Consider the following 15,063-nt stretch of genomic DNA (forward strand, 5'->3'; position numbering starts at 1 on the left):
CCGGAAAGGGCTTAGATGTGCTCTCAACCTTTTGGGAATTACCTAAACTTGCAAATACGTCAAAAGATGCGGATTGGGAGGGACGATCAACGAATCAGACGTCCCGGAATGTGATTACGGCATCGTTTTACCAAGAGGAATTTAATACCCAATCGAGTCACGAGTGTCTGCTGCCTTTTTTTTTTCTTTCTTTTTCTTCTTCTTTTTTCTGCCCTTTCCTCTGTCTCTCGATGTGATTTGATCGGACATGGTCGGCTACGGCTTTTTTCTGGTGTTTTCTGCAGAATCTTCTAGGTGCGTGAGGCGCAATCAATGCAGCCAAAACCCGATCTGAATTGCGGGGAAATGGCAGGGCTTGGATGCATTCCCACATATCTATGTCGCTGCAGAAGGGATTGCAGAAAAGAGAAATGCTGAGGTGCCACTTTGACGATATACAAGACATGCAGAAACAAATGTTGAACCGGTGACGATACATGCATGCACTTCAATTGCCCGATCCTGATACGCAATGCATTTCATGAGGGTTATTATTAATGATGTTTATCATGAAGAGTTGTGTTTGTACCTGATCCCAAGACCTGCAAGGGGAGAGCGTCACGCTAATGCATGGATGGTCCCGCTTATTCACGTGATGCTGGCCAGGAATGAAGAGGGCTATAACGTCATTACGTGTCTTGGATCACCAGATTTCTCCTCCGGTACTGCAGTACATCATACACCGTGCATCCAGCTTTGTCTATCAAATTGCCATGGAGAAGTGGCATGCAGATGAAGGGCAATATGCGATGGACTGTTTGATACACCACACGAGTACACTAATAACAGTTAGCAATGGCATTCTACTATGCTCCGGCTCAAGAGGTCGTTCGCACTGTAATTGAGAGCGATATGAGTTGGAAGAACCATAATAGTAGCCAGAATGCTCCACAAGTCATCAGAGAGAGCTGCTTATATCTACTATGTAGACTTTAAATTTTGGTCTCAGGCTATATCCATTGACGTATCGTTATCGAAATGCATTCCCTATCCCTCCAACCATCAATTGGTCAATGATTCATTAACCAGCCATTAACGCCAATTACATACAAATACACCAGAATGCTCATCATGCAAACTAAAAACCAAGCTACGATTCAAGCTAGACTGAAGGACTCGAGTATTTGAATACTTGATGCCTCATCAACTTCTCCTTTCCGTTCCTGATTGTCTGCTTCGATTCCTAATAATTTAGGATAGTTTGTGCGCAGATACTCCATTACCCAAGTTGCATCATTGACCCGATTCTGCTCAAGTAAGATTTTGGCTGCCATCAGAGATATTGAGACCATCTTCTTCGCCTCATTTTTTTCAAATGGTCGCACAAGATCCTCGCTTTCTGAATCCTTCGAAGAATGTTGTTGTCGAAGGAATTCTAAGAAATAATCTGCGGATCGATGGTATGGGGAATACAAATCTAAAGTGTGCAGATCAACATCGTGGATGCTGAAATTTGGCAGAATTTGTTGGAATATCTTGAAAGCTTCTAATGAAGTGGCTGCTCGCACTTGTCGAGAGGACTCGACGATTAAGTGAAATACATGCTGTCCAGGTTCTGTGAGAAGACTGTGAACCTTTTCGAAGCGCAAGTCTTTGGCCATATTTGTGATTCGAAGCAGAATAGCGATTGAATCATTAAACGATGCTTCGAGCCTGGCCGTAAGTGTAACAATTTTAGATAGGAGTTGAGCCACACCACGAAATTCAAATTCTGCAGCGTTGGTACTATGGATGGCTTTGCTTATCCACTCCCAAAATACTTCTTCATAGCCTTCTGCACGCATGAATTCAAAGAGTAGAATTGCAAATTTTTGATCCTGCAACAAGAACTCAATGTTCTGGTTTATACCACTTGACGTCAACCACTTCAAGATTTTGAGACCGGCGCCTGACTTCTTCATACTTTCTTCCAACGTTTCGTGCGAGGATTGAAGCTGTTTCTTTTTGGCTATCAAAATTGCTTTTGCATAGTTTAGAGTCATCATTCCGCGCCCAACAGCCCTGTCGAATGTATCCATTGGATCCTGTGTAGATCCAGGCTCACCTCTTTGTTGCGTTCGTTGGTTGAAAAGGGGGTTTGTGAGAATGGATTTGATATGTCGATCGGTGTGCTTATGGCCAGCATCTGAGAGACGCCGGGGCCTGCCATTTTGATATTGTTTATTGGATTGGGTTGGTTCGACATTGCTACTCGTGTGCGAAGGGCCATGCTCCGAGTCAAGTTGTTGTCGGAATGATGTTGTGAGAAGTTCGAGTAATTGTGTAGATTCACGTTGAGTCAAAGGCAGGGGTTGATGAAGCTTGAATTTGAGAAGGGCGGGCAGTTGACGAAAGAGACTCGGTGGAGTAGTTCGAAACATTGTGAAGAGGTCCAGCCTGCGAGCAACAATTGATTCAGATGCAGTCCCGAGAGCAGTGTATGCAGCGTATTGTATGGCAATTCGTGGTAAAGGTAGAATGATCGACGTAGTATCGCAAACCCTCTTCTGATTACTTAATTCGCAGTATAACACTCAAAGTATGGGATAGTTGAAAGTGGGTGGAACGGTGAAGGTGGAGTGGGTGAACTCCAGCTCCTTCGGTTTCTGCAGCAGGAACCTTTGCACTGTCAGTATGTGTGTACACCTCATTTACCACATCTGTAACGGGTGGGGAAGAGCAAGGTCGATAGTGTAATTAGAGGATATACCTAAGTCAAATGATAGGATTTGAGGTATGCCAGCAGCAGTGACTAGGTATCTTTGCGATAATGATAATCCGCAGATTTCAAGATGTAGTACCAGCAATCAGCGCATGTTCATAATCATCGCCTCCACCCCACCCGTGCCACCCACCCACCAGTCCTCAGCCTCAGCCACATTCTGCACGCAGGACCTCACTTCTCTTTCGAATTATTGTGCCAATTCAGTCAATCATTATTTCGATGTATGGTCTGGATAGACAAGATCCACGCTTGACGTTCTGTCAGATCGGAAGCTTTACACTGCACTCAACTTATAGAATCGAGTGCTACAGAGTATCATCAATACACACATCAGTGCATTCGAATGTAAGACCGGCCTTAAGTTACTTCCAGCGTACAATTCTTGAGCCACTCTCCCTCCCACTTCCACGCCCACGTCTCCAGGTTACCGTGCTTCTTTCGTGCCGAGCACTTTTCGTCTGCCGTGATCTTGTGGTCTTTCGTGGTTTGCTGTTTTTGCCGCCGCCTGACGCCCTGGCAGGCAGATTCAGCCAATCACAGACGCTGACCCATGGAAATGAGGGCATGGAACCAAGCTATTATCTAATTTCACGTGACTCTTGCGCTAAACCTCGCAGCCAAGGAAACTTTTGAACATTCAATTGTAGTAAAGGAATCGGAATTTCTCACAATTTGAACGTAAAGAAACCAACCATGTCTTACTCTCTGGCGGCCATTTGAATAACTTCAAATAATTATCTCTTCCTTTTTATTGCAGTTTTTTTCATCGTGTAACAAACTCTTTTGTTTTCGCATATTCAAAATCAATTTTGTTCTTTTACTGCAAAAGTAAACCTCGTGGGAAATCCTACAGACCTGACGCGACAAGCCGATTTTATTAAAAGGAGAGCTTAAATCTGTGCCCTGTGCCTTTTTTAACCTACCTCACCTAAAATCCCAAACCTAAAGCGTCATTCCTCCTCTCTCACAATACAACGAAAAACCCTCCACCATCCAACAATCTTCTACATTTCTCTCAACTCTTTTTCTCCTATTACGTTTTCTCTTGCTTACACAAATACACATAACCTCATAAAATGTCAGAGGTACAATCCAGACCAGCGCCTCGTGGTGGCAGAAGTTCAGCTCGTGGTGGTCGTGGAGGTTTTACATCAAGAGCTGGTGGTCGCGGCGGAGCAAGAGGTCATGCAACCAGCGAGAACACATCTACTACTGCATCAATTGAGCAAAATAATAGCGAAGTTGTTCAATTAAAGAAGAAACATGGCAGTAAAGTGAGCACTATCCAAGAATTGTTTCCAGGCTGGACAGACGAGGATGTCGTTATGGCCCTCGAAGAAACCGATGGAGATCTAGAAAGTACCGTAGAGCGCATTTCGGAAGGTAAGAATTTCATTCAACTTTTAACAGCCTTTATCAAGCTTGTTGTATTTTTCAAGTACGTTTGCTAACCTCTCACCATCAAAGGCACCATTTCACAATGGGGAGAAGTTTCAAATAAGAAAGACCGATCTAAGTCCAAAGCTCACGATTCAACTTCATCTGCCCCTCTTAATGAGTCAACCAACACTGGAAGAGTGTCCCGAGGTGGTCGAGGTGGATTCGACGGTACTAGAGGACGCGGTCGCGGTAACGATAGAGGCAGAGGTGGCAGAACTCGTGGAGCTCCAGTTGCGCATACAAATGGTACACGTAACGAAACTGCAGAAGTATCTGTTCCTACAACTGAATCCAACGCTTGGGATACGGCTGCCACTACTGAAAACACCACTAAAGATACCCCTGCCGATGCGGAATCTTCCAAACCTGCTGAGGCTGATAACACTTGGGGTGCTACAGCAACCAACGCTGCTTCTACAACTGCTGCCGCCGCTACAACTGCCGCTTCAACTATTATTCCTGATGGTGTCAAAAAGAGTTGGGCAAGTATGTTTGCACCAGCACCTAAGCCGAAGAAGGCTCCAGAACCTGTGGAAAAGCCTGTAGAGCTCCCCAAGCCAGAGGAACCTGTGGAAGCTCCAGCCGTTTCAGAGCCAGAACCTCCTGTTCCCGAACCAGAAACCGTCGAAATCCCAGAACCTATTGCACCTGTCGAGTCACCTGCTGAGCCCGAAGTTAATGTTAATCTTACCCCATCGAAGGACGAATTGACGGAAACGAATCTCGAACAAGTTCCAGATGAGTCGGTTCCACCCCCAAGTGCGACAGCCGCAAGCACTGCTGCAAGCTCCTGGGACCCAAGAAATGCTCCTGGAAATGCTACTGGAAACTCTACACCTTATTCAGCATTGCCATCTCAAACTACAGCTGCTTCCCGTGCTCCAACTAGTGGTTTCCAAGCTTCTGCATTAAAGGCTACCGGATCATCAGGCCGTACACCAAGCTTTCAACGCCGCGTGCTCGACCAGGAAGAAGCTGTTCGCATGCCAGGAAATCGTGAGGTGGACAGAGCTGCTGTACAGTTCGGCGCATTCAACCTTACAGGCGAAGATGATGTTGATGGTGATCGTGAAGAGCCAGAGACTAGAGCCCAGCCACCTCAGCATTCCCCAGTAGCACCAAGAGCTACTTTGCCTCCCGCCCCTCAACAAGCTGCCCCAGTTTCTGAAACCTTGCCAACCCCAAAGCAAGCTCCAGGACTGCCTGCTGCTACTCATCCCACAGCCGCCCCTGGCCTCCCTTCCCCACAAACTCATCCTTCTTCTCAAAGTAAGTTTCGCGCTCTACATATTCACCTAGCAGCTATTAATTTTTCTACTTCACAGGTGCTCCTCAACAGGGATCTCAAGCTGGCTCTCAATTGGGTCAATATGGCCGATATGGACAACCAGGATCTCAAGAGCAGTCTTCATTGCCACAGAAGCCATACGATGCATTCAGTCAACAAGCACCAAGCTCGCAAAGCCCATTTGAAGGTTACCCAAGTCAATCTCAATCCCAGGCACAGCAACAATCCGGTGCATTCTCTTCTGCACCCAACGATTACTCTTCTTACTACACCTCTGATCCACAAAGACAAAACTATAACAGTTACTATCAGCAACAATACAACTTGCAACAAGGTGGCCAAGGTCAACAAGATGCTTCATCATCTCAAAGATCTTATGGTGGATACAATGGACCCCAAACTGAAACTTCTGGTCAACAATCCCAATCCCGCTATGCAACTGCAGGAGCAGGAGAAGGTCAGAACAGTGGTCACACTACTCCTAACCCGGTAGCTCAAAGCCAACAACAAACTGGTGCTGCTGCTCAAACAACTCAACCTCAACCTAGCCATTCACAACAACCCCAGGGAGCCTATCCATATGGTCATCCTTACTATCAAACCCCATACTACAATGCTTATATGAGTCAGTTCCAACAAGCCGGAGGATACGGTGGTTACGGTGGTTCTCCATATGGCGGTGGAAAGGGAGGCATTCATGGCCAACCATACCAAGGTTACATGTCCCCTGGTGCACCATATGACCACACTTCTACTCCTGCTGCTGGAGGATTTGCTGGATCTTCTCTCCATGGTCGCGATTCCGCAGTCGGAGGAGGTTTGGGCGAGTATGGTCGAGCTGGATCATCTCAATCGTCCCAGACCCCTCAAGCATTAGGTGGAAGTGGTGGATTTGGTGCCGGTTCCCATGATGCATTTAGCCGTGGTGCTTATCCTTCAGGACAACACTACAATGCAACTCAAGGTAGCCAACCAGGAGCTAGTGATGACTTGAAACCATTTGGTGAATCGAAGACAACCAATGGTCCAAGCCCATCTTTGTCCCAAGCTGGACGTCCTGGTTCTGCCACTAATGCCACCCCTGGATCAGTCTTGCCACCACCTCAATCTCAACAAGGTGGATATGGCGGATACCCAAGTCATCTTCAAGGACATGGACTCCATGGTAGCCAAGCTGGTAGCCAATATGGTGGTCTTGGAGGTGTTGGAAGTCACCAGGCTGCTGGCCAAGGCCACCAGAGTAGTGGATATGGAGGCTACCAAGGTTATGGGGGTTACCAGGGTTTCGGTAACAACCAACAACGTGGTGGATGGGGTGGCAACTATGGACATTAATTTATTTGGCCAAAAATAGCTTGCACATCCTTTGGTACCTGTTGTTGATCTTTCTTGCGGGGAAGCATTCGATCTTCATACTAAAAATTAACTGTGTTACTATGACCAAAAATTCATTTTCCTGCTTTTACTATTTTCTTTATTTTCACTGTCTAACGACTTGATGCACAAGCAACAAATCTGGATTGCACATTCAACAAATCTGGATTTATATCAACATTATGGCTGGCTGGCTGGATTTGTTTTCACTCTTCTAAAAGGCACACAAATTCATTGTTTTCAAATAGTTATCTTCACGACTCAAATGATGGTTGGGGGTGGGATGGAATGGAATGGGTTGATAAGGATGCATTGCATGATTGTATGAGACTGGAGGGATGCATGAATTGATTTTGAGAGACATGAGAGTGGATACTGAATCCATCGGAGAGAGTAGTCAAATAACTAGATGATGGATAGTCATGAACATATCAATTCGATAGTTATTTTGACTATTTAGTTTTCTGCTTAATATGTGGAAATATTCCTTCTGCATTGTTTCATGTTATGTTTGTGAAATTCAAGTGTGATTTTTATTTGGTATTGGTAATTGTATTATTGTATGGTGTGTATATTGATGGGAGTGAGTTTTCTAGTCTCCTTCCACATCTTTGTATATTTATATTCTCTCAAGTCTGTCTTTATCGGTTCTTGTCATAAATATGGGACATGACGTATACTCGGTTATTTATCTACTTTGCCAGTAGCAAAGTAGGTAGATGTATAGTTTCAAGTTTTTGAGATACAGAATTCTTTCTTTAAATTAAGAGAACTATAAAAATGGGGAGATTTGTTTATACGTATGTTATTTTATCCATGTTTTTACTTCGTCGTATCCTTTCTCTTTGTCTTCTCGTTCTTTTCTTGCTTTCTTACTTTCTCTGCTGTCTTCAGTGGCACCTAGGGTTGCGAATTGAGAATTGAGAATTGAGAATTGAGCGTCGAGTCAAGTTGTACTATTATATCAATTCATATCTATCGATCCATTCGATTCTCTTATGTTAGTCATCCGTTCGGGTTGTTGGACGAGGGAATGTATATATATTGCTGTTTCTATATAAGAGCACATATCGATGAATAAATAAATCAAGATTTTTGTTCATACTTGTTTGTATTAGGTAATTTGACTATAACTGTGCTTTATTGATAGAATCTTGTAAGCATGTGATTATATGATTTAAGGGTGAGGGTTAGGGTTAGGGTTAGGTTGTCGTTTGGTCTGATTTGGTTATTTTTATTTTTTATTTTTGTTTTTGTTTTTGCTATATAGAATGGGGGATGGGGGGTTAAGATGTGTATATTTAGGGCTAGGGTAGTCTTTGTACTTTTGAGGTGCTCTGGGTTTCTGGATTTCCAGTAGTGGCTTGGAAAGAATTCTGGGGTTGTTTACTTATTTATATACTTATTTTTCTGCGATTGATTGATTATGAATAAACATTCTGTTTTAGACTTGTCATTTGACTCTGTTCTTGGATCGTGGGGGTAGGGTGTCTTTGTTGGTTGGTAAGTTTAGGGTGTTAGATTTATTTCTGTTTGCGTTGCGCTGTTTGGGGAGGGCTGGGTGTGTTGGTCTTAGTTTGATTGTGATTTTTCAAGTGTTGGGGATCTGTATGGTGGAGACTGAGGTGGGGATTTGAGGTCAAGTTTGTTTAATTTTCTTTGGAGTTGAATGAAGGGGAGGGGAGGTGAATGTACTATATGGTTTTGACTTGGCGTGAGATTGCTTGGGGATGGTGGAGGAGATAAATCAAAGTTTTCTGGGGTGGGAGTGCGGACTAGACTCTGGAGGGATGTTGTGGTTGTGTAAGAGGAGGGAAATATAGGTGATGAGAGAGATGGAACAGAAGAGGAGAATGGGTAAAGGGCTTGTGGTCAGGAGAATTGTTGTGTTTGTGTGGATTTGGATTGTATTTGAGTCTTTTGAGAGGTTGAGAGAGTTTGGTACGCTTTGTGTCGATTAACATCGTAGCTTGTGAGGAGATAAGTAGCGAAGAACCAGCTGTGAGAATGCTAAGGTTTTGGGTTATGGTCTTAATCGTTACATCGTCTGGAAAAATGATCACTCAGGTATAGCAGAAATGGGATATCTATTGCTCGTAGTCGAGGATTTTGTGTTTACATCTGGTATTGTAGTACTTGTTTAATTTATGCTTGTTCCTTGCGCCCATAAGACCTCTGGATCGATGCTTCGGCGATGTTGCCTTGTCTGTAGAATATACTGATGTATACAAAAGAGTTGGTGGCGATTTCGGTGGTATTGAGCAGTTTATTTTATCGGCGTTGAGGCGTCAATTCTAAGAATTAAAATTTGTTATCCTGCTGAGCTATATCGTGTTCAATTTCGCTGATATAGAAAAACATATAGGCATTGTAGTGATTGTGGTGGTTGGTGTATTGAATTGTCTTGAGCATTGGTATACATAACTCGGTTGATATCGAACTAAAATCGAGACAACGATAAATAAAAAATCGAGTTTTAAACCTGCTTTTGATTTGAAAATATGTAGCATGAACTTTAGAGAGCCTAATGTATTGAAACTCCTGCAGTGCCCAAATAAGGAGAGGAGGGAGCCAGGCTGTTCGTAATGCATCTTTCGAACTCATTTTGGAATTCTGAGGGGCTAATCTTAAGTTGTGCCAATTGGAAGAGGAAGAGGAAGAGGCGCCCGATTTGGAAGTTTCTGGCCTCCGATTGGCTAATGACAGAAGTCAGTTCTCGGGTTGTTGGCAGTTATATCAGTCGCATTACAGTCACATTACGGGATTATGCTATTCACAACATGACGGTTACTATTATTATGAAACAGAGAAATACATCATACATGAAAATGTCCCATGAAAACAGCTCTAAGAGCCCTCTGGTGTATCTAGTGTATATATAATATAATGCGGGTTCAAATGAATCAAATCAATAACGGTTTATATATTTGGAGAAACTGTGTAGAACAACTCGAGCTAACGCCATATAAAATTAAGCATAAACTTTACAGAAAAGTGATTTTCATGTTAGCGGTCTTATATAGCTTAGCACTGGGAGGAGATGTCAATTTGTTCAAACAATCAATCAAAAACATCCAAATTGACAATCAGGGTGGAGACGTGTGGTGGAGCTTGCTGTCAAGCTACGGTAACTGGGCTAATAGTCAGCAGATCATACGTAGCCCCTCCCCCTGTGACTTTGACTCTCATTTGGACTGTTATCATTGGAAAACTGCGTGGAATCAATCGGCAAGGTTGATCATTGGCCAAGGAGTCTTTCAGCCCCCTCCGGATAATCAAAGGGTTATTTTGGCCACCAAACCAAGCCCCACAGAAACAACAACATGGAAAATAACCAAAAAAGTTCTATCATACTTTCCATATAACTTACGAATATATACATACTGCATACTTGTCTATAGAGAGATGGCTAGCCCATCTTCAACCCCCGCGATGCGGCAGCGCACAGTGGCCGAACATCGATGGCACAAAGCGTGGGAATCACTCAAGAAGGAAGATGCAAATGAGATCAAATTAGACCCCACTCGAACGGATTATTTGGACATTCTTCAAGACATTCACAATCTTGCTACCAAGAAAAAAGAAGTATGCATACAAAAAGCATGTAAATACAAAAAGAATAATGGCACAACGATGATTATCCGAGATCTCTTCGAAAAGATACTTATTTGGGTGAATAAAGTAAAGGATATCGGAGATATAATCGTTAGTTACGATCCTGGCCATGCAGCTCTCCCTTGGGCAGCGGTGCGATTGCTTCTTACGATTGCAGTTGAAGATAGTCATTCGTTTGGGGTTTTAATTGAAGGACTGGAACAAATCTCAAAGCTGATCGCTCAGTGTAAGGTGCTCGAAGATCTGTACTCACAATCTGCTGGTGACGATACAGGCTTTGATGAAGCCTTGCTGGAACTTTATGTGGCAATTTTGACGTTTGAATCGCATGCGATTCAAATATATCGAAAAAGCACGCCAAGTCGATTAATATCAGCAATTAAATTGCCTTCAAATAAATTACAAGATGGTTTGGAAATAGTATGGGTCAAATATCAACGAGTTACAGATTGTACCAAATTGATTGACGCTCAACATATCCGTCAATTCGAGAATATCATTCGAAAATTTGAACAGCCAATCGTGCGAAGCGCAACAATTTTGCAGGACTACCAAGATTCTCTACAGCTCCAAGAGCGCGAGACTTTATTGAGATGGCTCTCAACAATACCGTACCGAAAGCATCACAAATTGAAGCGAAGTGAGCGCCTTGAAGGCTCCTGCGAATGGCTTCTAAACTCGACAGACTATATTCAGTGGAAGCATTCAAGTGCATCGTCTTTGCTGTGGCTCAATGGAATGGCCGGTTGTGGGAAAAGCGTCTTGACGTAGGTAACACCAATTGATATATCAACACAATCAGAGTTTTGACAGCATTTGCAGGTCCGCTGTGATCGAAAGTCTTTGTCAGGAGGCTTCTAGCATGGGAACTGCGGCTCCGGTTGCATATTTCTATTGTTCTCGTAACACTGCAGAGCCTGAAAGAGCCAACCCCGAAGAAGTTCTACGGAGTATTTTAGAGCAAGTGTCATCAAATACCGCTAACCTTCCAATCAGAAAGCCTGTTGTTGAGGTCTACAAGAATTTGAAAAAAGATAACCGAGGACTCCCTCCTCAGGAGCGCTTGAGCTTAGATGAGACTACCGAAGTGCTTCTTGAAATACTTCAAGTAGATCCTTTCTATGTGGTGATCGATGCACTGGATGAATGCAATCCTAATGAGAGATTCAACCTTATTGAATCCTTGAAAACTATCATTGATGAATCTGCCAATGTTGTAAAAGTTTTCATTTCGAGCAGGAGAGACTATGACATAGTCAGTCAACTTGAAGAGTCACCATGCATCTCGATTCAACCTAGCCATATTTCCAAAGATATCGAGGATTACGTCAAGAAGGAAGTTTCCGAAGCAATTGAGAAGAAAAAAATCGTCAAAGGAAAACTCATGCCTAAAGAAAAGAAGGAAATAGAGCAAAAAATAACTCAAGTTCTTATTGAAGGATCTCAGGGAATGTAGGTTTCTCCGCCTTTATTGAAAAATATCTTGTTTACTGATATGATATAACTTTAAAAAGGTTTCGATGGGTAAGCTTGCAAATACAGCAATTGTGTAGGCAGGTTAAGGTCAAAAGAGACATTGATAGTGTTCTCAGAAAGCTCCCAAAATCACTTGAGGAATCTTATCATCTTGTCTATCAAGATATTATGAATTCGGAAGAGCCAAGTCAGAAAGTCGCCATCAGGACATTACAGGTGTTGTTAAGCACGAGGCGAAAACTCAGTCAGGAAGAGATGATCGCTGCAGTCATTGTTGACATCGACACAAACGAAATCCTGGCCTCTACAGTTGAAGAGTTACTAGATGTTTGCTGCAACCTTATAATCTTTGATGAAGGAGAAGGGATTCTACGCTTTGCACATCTTTCGGTTCGAGAATTTCTGGAAAAATGTGCCCCAAGAGATTGTTTCAGCATTCAATCCACAGAATTATTCATGATGAATCGATGTCTCTACGTCTTCTTATACGGATCTCGCCATACCATCATTTTCGGAGAGCAAGCAGACAAGATTACTCGACAGAACATGGAATTTACATCATATGCATATGTCAACTGGCCAGAGCATTGCCAATTAGCGCAGCGCGATGAGGTGACTAGCGAATTTTTGAAGGAGTTTATTGGGAACGATTTGGATGAAGGCTATAGTGCATCATATATGCAGTGGCTCAAAGCCACTGAAGAGCATAGAATGAGAGAGAGATATTTTCAGATCAAATGGTACAATTTTGATAAGAAAACCCCTCCATCTATCCTGAGCATATCCTGTATATACGGATTGATGCCAATTATCATGACTTTGTTGCCATACAAACGTGTCGTTTGGAATGAGCCTATTTCACAAGTTGGTTTTCCTTTTGACTACAGTTCCACCACAACTTACCCATTGGTATGTGCAGCTGAGAGGGGATTCGACATGATTGTCAGGCAATTCCTTAGTAGAGACAATGGTCACTATGCAGAAGGCAGCTCCAGACACGAGATATTAATGAAGAGTATTGAGAGAGCTATCTTTGCCTCCCGTACCAATGTCGTAAAGACTCTGCTTGACTGTGGTATGATAAATGTCAACGATCCCACAACGCTGGAATCTCGAAAAGAATTGCGTTGTGCCTGTCTCCTTCGTATAGCTGTTCGGTACGATCTCGAAGAAATGGTCAAGCTTTTACTGAATTACGGAGCTTCTCGGAAGCGCGAGAAATGGACACCGCATCCCTCCTATAGAAACAGAGGAGAGTTTGATATCCTTGGAGGCGCACGCATCCTAGATGATCAGAATTATTCACTTTTAGAAATTGCTGTATCAAGATGCAATATCACCATTGTAGATGCTCTATGTTCCTATGGCTCAGATATTATGGCGAGAACTCCTTCGGGGGTTACCCTTATACATCGTCTTGTTATGGGCCACCCCGAAAACCGAAACACTGGGGTTCCGCGGCCCTCTACAGAAAAATTTAACAGTACTCTTGAACATCTAATCGGAAAGGGCCTGGATGTAGCGGCGACCGACAATTATCGCTGGACAGCGTTGCATTTTATTACGGTGTATCAGTATGATGCGGCCGATCTGCTATTATTATTCATCAATGCTGGTACGCCTATTAATGCACAGAATATGAAAGGAGATACTGCCTTGAGTCTTGCAGCTGAGTTTGCGTTCGAAATGGATGCGAACGAGTGTGTAAAAATTCTTTTATCACAAGGTGCAGATCCTTCCATTGTGAATAAAAATGGCCTTACTGCATTAGATCAAGCTTGGAAAGCGCACGAAAAACAAGAATTGGAGCATTTGATATTCAATATCGAACTTCTGAATATGGCATTACAAGATCAAATCATGGAAGATATTTGGAGGTTATTTGCCGATGCTTAGATACCCATTAAGCGGTGAGTTATTCACCCATGGTTTCAGATTGAAATGGTCCAAGCCGGCATCGAATACCGAAGGGACTCCCACTATCCAAGAAATAATCATATGCTGAATTCTTTTTAAGTTTTAGGAAGGAATCAAATTTCAAGGTTTCCATACCCCTACCCCATGTGCAAGATGATCAAACTTCACTTTCTTAAAGAATTGAATGAATTCACCCTTTGCAAATGGTGTTTTTTATAAAAGAGACTTGGAGCCATATCATCACTCGATGTTCGGAAATCATAACTATCAATCATTATGTATTGCCGGTTATGCTCATACTTCTGCATTGAATCAAAGAGAAAAATTGACCAGAGATAAAAGATTAATAGCTATCCAAGACCATGAAAGAACTGATGTGTTCGGAATTCATGAAAGAACTCGCATGTGTCATTTCGAAATTTTACATACCAAGAAATTAGAGATTTCCACATGAACTTGCGAAAATTCCAGTTATAGGAGGAATTTTCAATGGTTTATTCTTGAGATGAAGATTTGGCAAGTCAAAGAAAAGGTGTGTATGGCCGATGTCCACATTACTTGGAGCATCGACTTTGTGTTGCACTAACGACCAAGATTTTCCTTAAGATGTGCATTCATAATCACCAGATTCACTTGCGTATAAAGCTATAAGTACTTCCACCCAGATGATATGTTGTGGGAAGTTCACTGAAGTCTTAATTTATCTACCGGAACGTTGAGATAACACCAGTAATTCATTCCAAAGACATAATCATCCATAAATTATGTCTCAAGGCTCCCCAACCTTATGAATTAACTTCTCTCCACTTACCTTGCCCTCTTTCATCTCTCTCATTCATTCTAATATCCCCTTTAAGCCGCCATGTATTATATTTACCGGGTGATTTCTAACAAGCCCATTCTCTAACAATCTTTCCAATAGTATAAAAGCTCTTCTCTCGAGTTCAAAAATTCCAGGTGCAGCTGGCCATATTGCTCCTTCAATCCTATTCTCTTCGCCAGTAACCAAGTATCCAAGAAAGAGAATATTCCTAAAATCATCTCCAGGCATTTCAATCCCCATGAGATTTAGGTACAGATTGTTGCCGAATCTGGAACATGCATTGGCACATATTTGAGGGGTGGATTGGGTGGCTATTATATCGAAGACGTGGTGAAGTTTGTTTTGAGTAAGTGAGATAATTTCGGCTCCGTAGTTGGAATCATGCTG

At 42.8% G+C, this 15,063-nt stretch overlaps 3 protein-coding genes across 3 annotated transcripts; 2 read left to right on the forward strand and 1 right to left on the reverse strand.

Annotated features, from left to right (window-relative positions):
• Nucleotides 1-948: 948 nt before the first annotated feature.
• Nucleotides 949-2,632, reverse strand: BCIN_11g02430 (hypothetical protein). Its single transcript, XM_001556676.2, has one exon. The coding sequence runs from the start codon at nt 2,397-2,399 to the stop codon at nt 1,137-1,139; it is 1,263 nt and encodes a 420-aa protein (XP_001556726.1). The 5' UTR covers nt 2,400-2,632; the 3' UTR covers nt 949-1,136.
• A 795-nt stretch (nt 2,633-3,427) lies between these two features.
• Nucleotides 3,428-7,245, forward strand: BCIN_11g02440 (hypothetical protein). Its single transcript, XM_001556678.2, has 3 exons — nt 3,428-4,126; nt 4,211-5,452; nt 5,509-7,245. The coding sequence occupies exons 1-3, from the start codon at nt 3,820-3,822 to the stop codon at nt 6,804-6,806; spliced, it is 2,847 nt and encodes a 948-aa protein (XP_001556728.2). The 5' UTR covers nt 3,428-3,819; the 3' UTR covers nt 6,807-7,245.
• A 2,870-nt stretch (nt 7,246-10,115) lies between these two features.
• Nucleotides 10,116-14,584, forward strand: BCIN_11g02450 (hypothetical protein). Its single transcript, XM_024695897.1, has 3 exons — nt 10,116-11,227; nt 11,283-11,912; nt 11,975-14,584. The coding sequence occupies exons 1-3, from the start codon at nt 10,251-10,253 to the stop codon at nt 13,830-13,832; spliced, it is 3,465 nt and encodes a 1,154-aa protein (XP_024551699.1). The 5' UTR covers nt 10,116-10,250; the 3' UTR covers nt 13,833-14,584.
• Nucleotides 14,585-15,063: the final 479 nt, after the last annotated feature.

Source organism: Botrytis cinerea, chromosome 11 (genome assembly GCF_000143535.2).
Source record: "Botrytis cinerea B05.10 chromosome 11, complete sequence".
Taxonomy (NCBI): Eukaryota; Fungi; Ascomycota; class Leotiomycetes; order Helotiales; family Sclerotiniaceae; genus Botrytis; species Botrytis cinerea.

What these genes read in the sequence shown, in the direction of transcription:
- BCIN_11g02430 (XM_001556676.2), bottom strand. Translation starts at nt 2,399, where the DNA reads ATGTTTCGAACTACTCCACCGAGTCTCTTTCGTCAACTGCCCGCCCTT.
- BCIN_11g02440 (XM_001556678.2), top strand. Translation starts at nt 3,820, where the DNA reads ATGTCAGAGGTACAATCCAGACCAGCGCCTCGTGGTGGCAGAAGTTCA. An exon ending in CGTAGAGCGCATTTCGGAAG is followed by an intron (nt 4,127 to 4,210) that starts GTAAGAATTTCA and finishes TCACCATCAAAG; the next exon opens with GCACCATTTCACAATGGGGA. An exon ending in AACTCATCCTTCTTCTCAAA is followed by an intron (nt 5,453 to 5,508) that starts GTAAGTTTCGCG and finishes TCTACTTCACAG; the next exon opens with GTGCTCCTCAACAGGGATCT.
- BCIN_11g02450 (XM_024695897.1), top strand. Translation starts at nt 10,251, where the DNA reads ATGGCTAGCCCATCTTCAACCCCCGCGATGCGGCAGCGCACAGTGGCC. An exon ending in TGTGGGAAAAGCGTCTTGAC is followed by an intron (nt 11,228 to 11,282) that starts GTAGGTAACACC and finishes CAGCATTTGCAG; the next exon opens with GTCCGCTGTGATCGAAAGTC. An exon ending in ATTGAAGGATCTCAGGGAAT is followed by an intron (nt 11,913 to 11,974) that starts GTAGGTTTCTCC and finishes AACTTTAAAAAG; the next exon opens with GTTTCGATGGGTAAGCTTGC.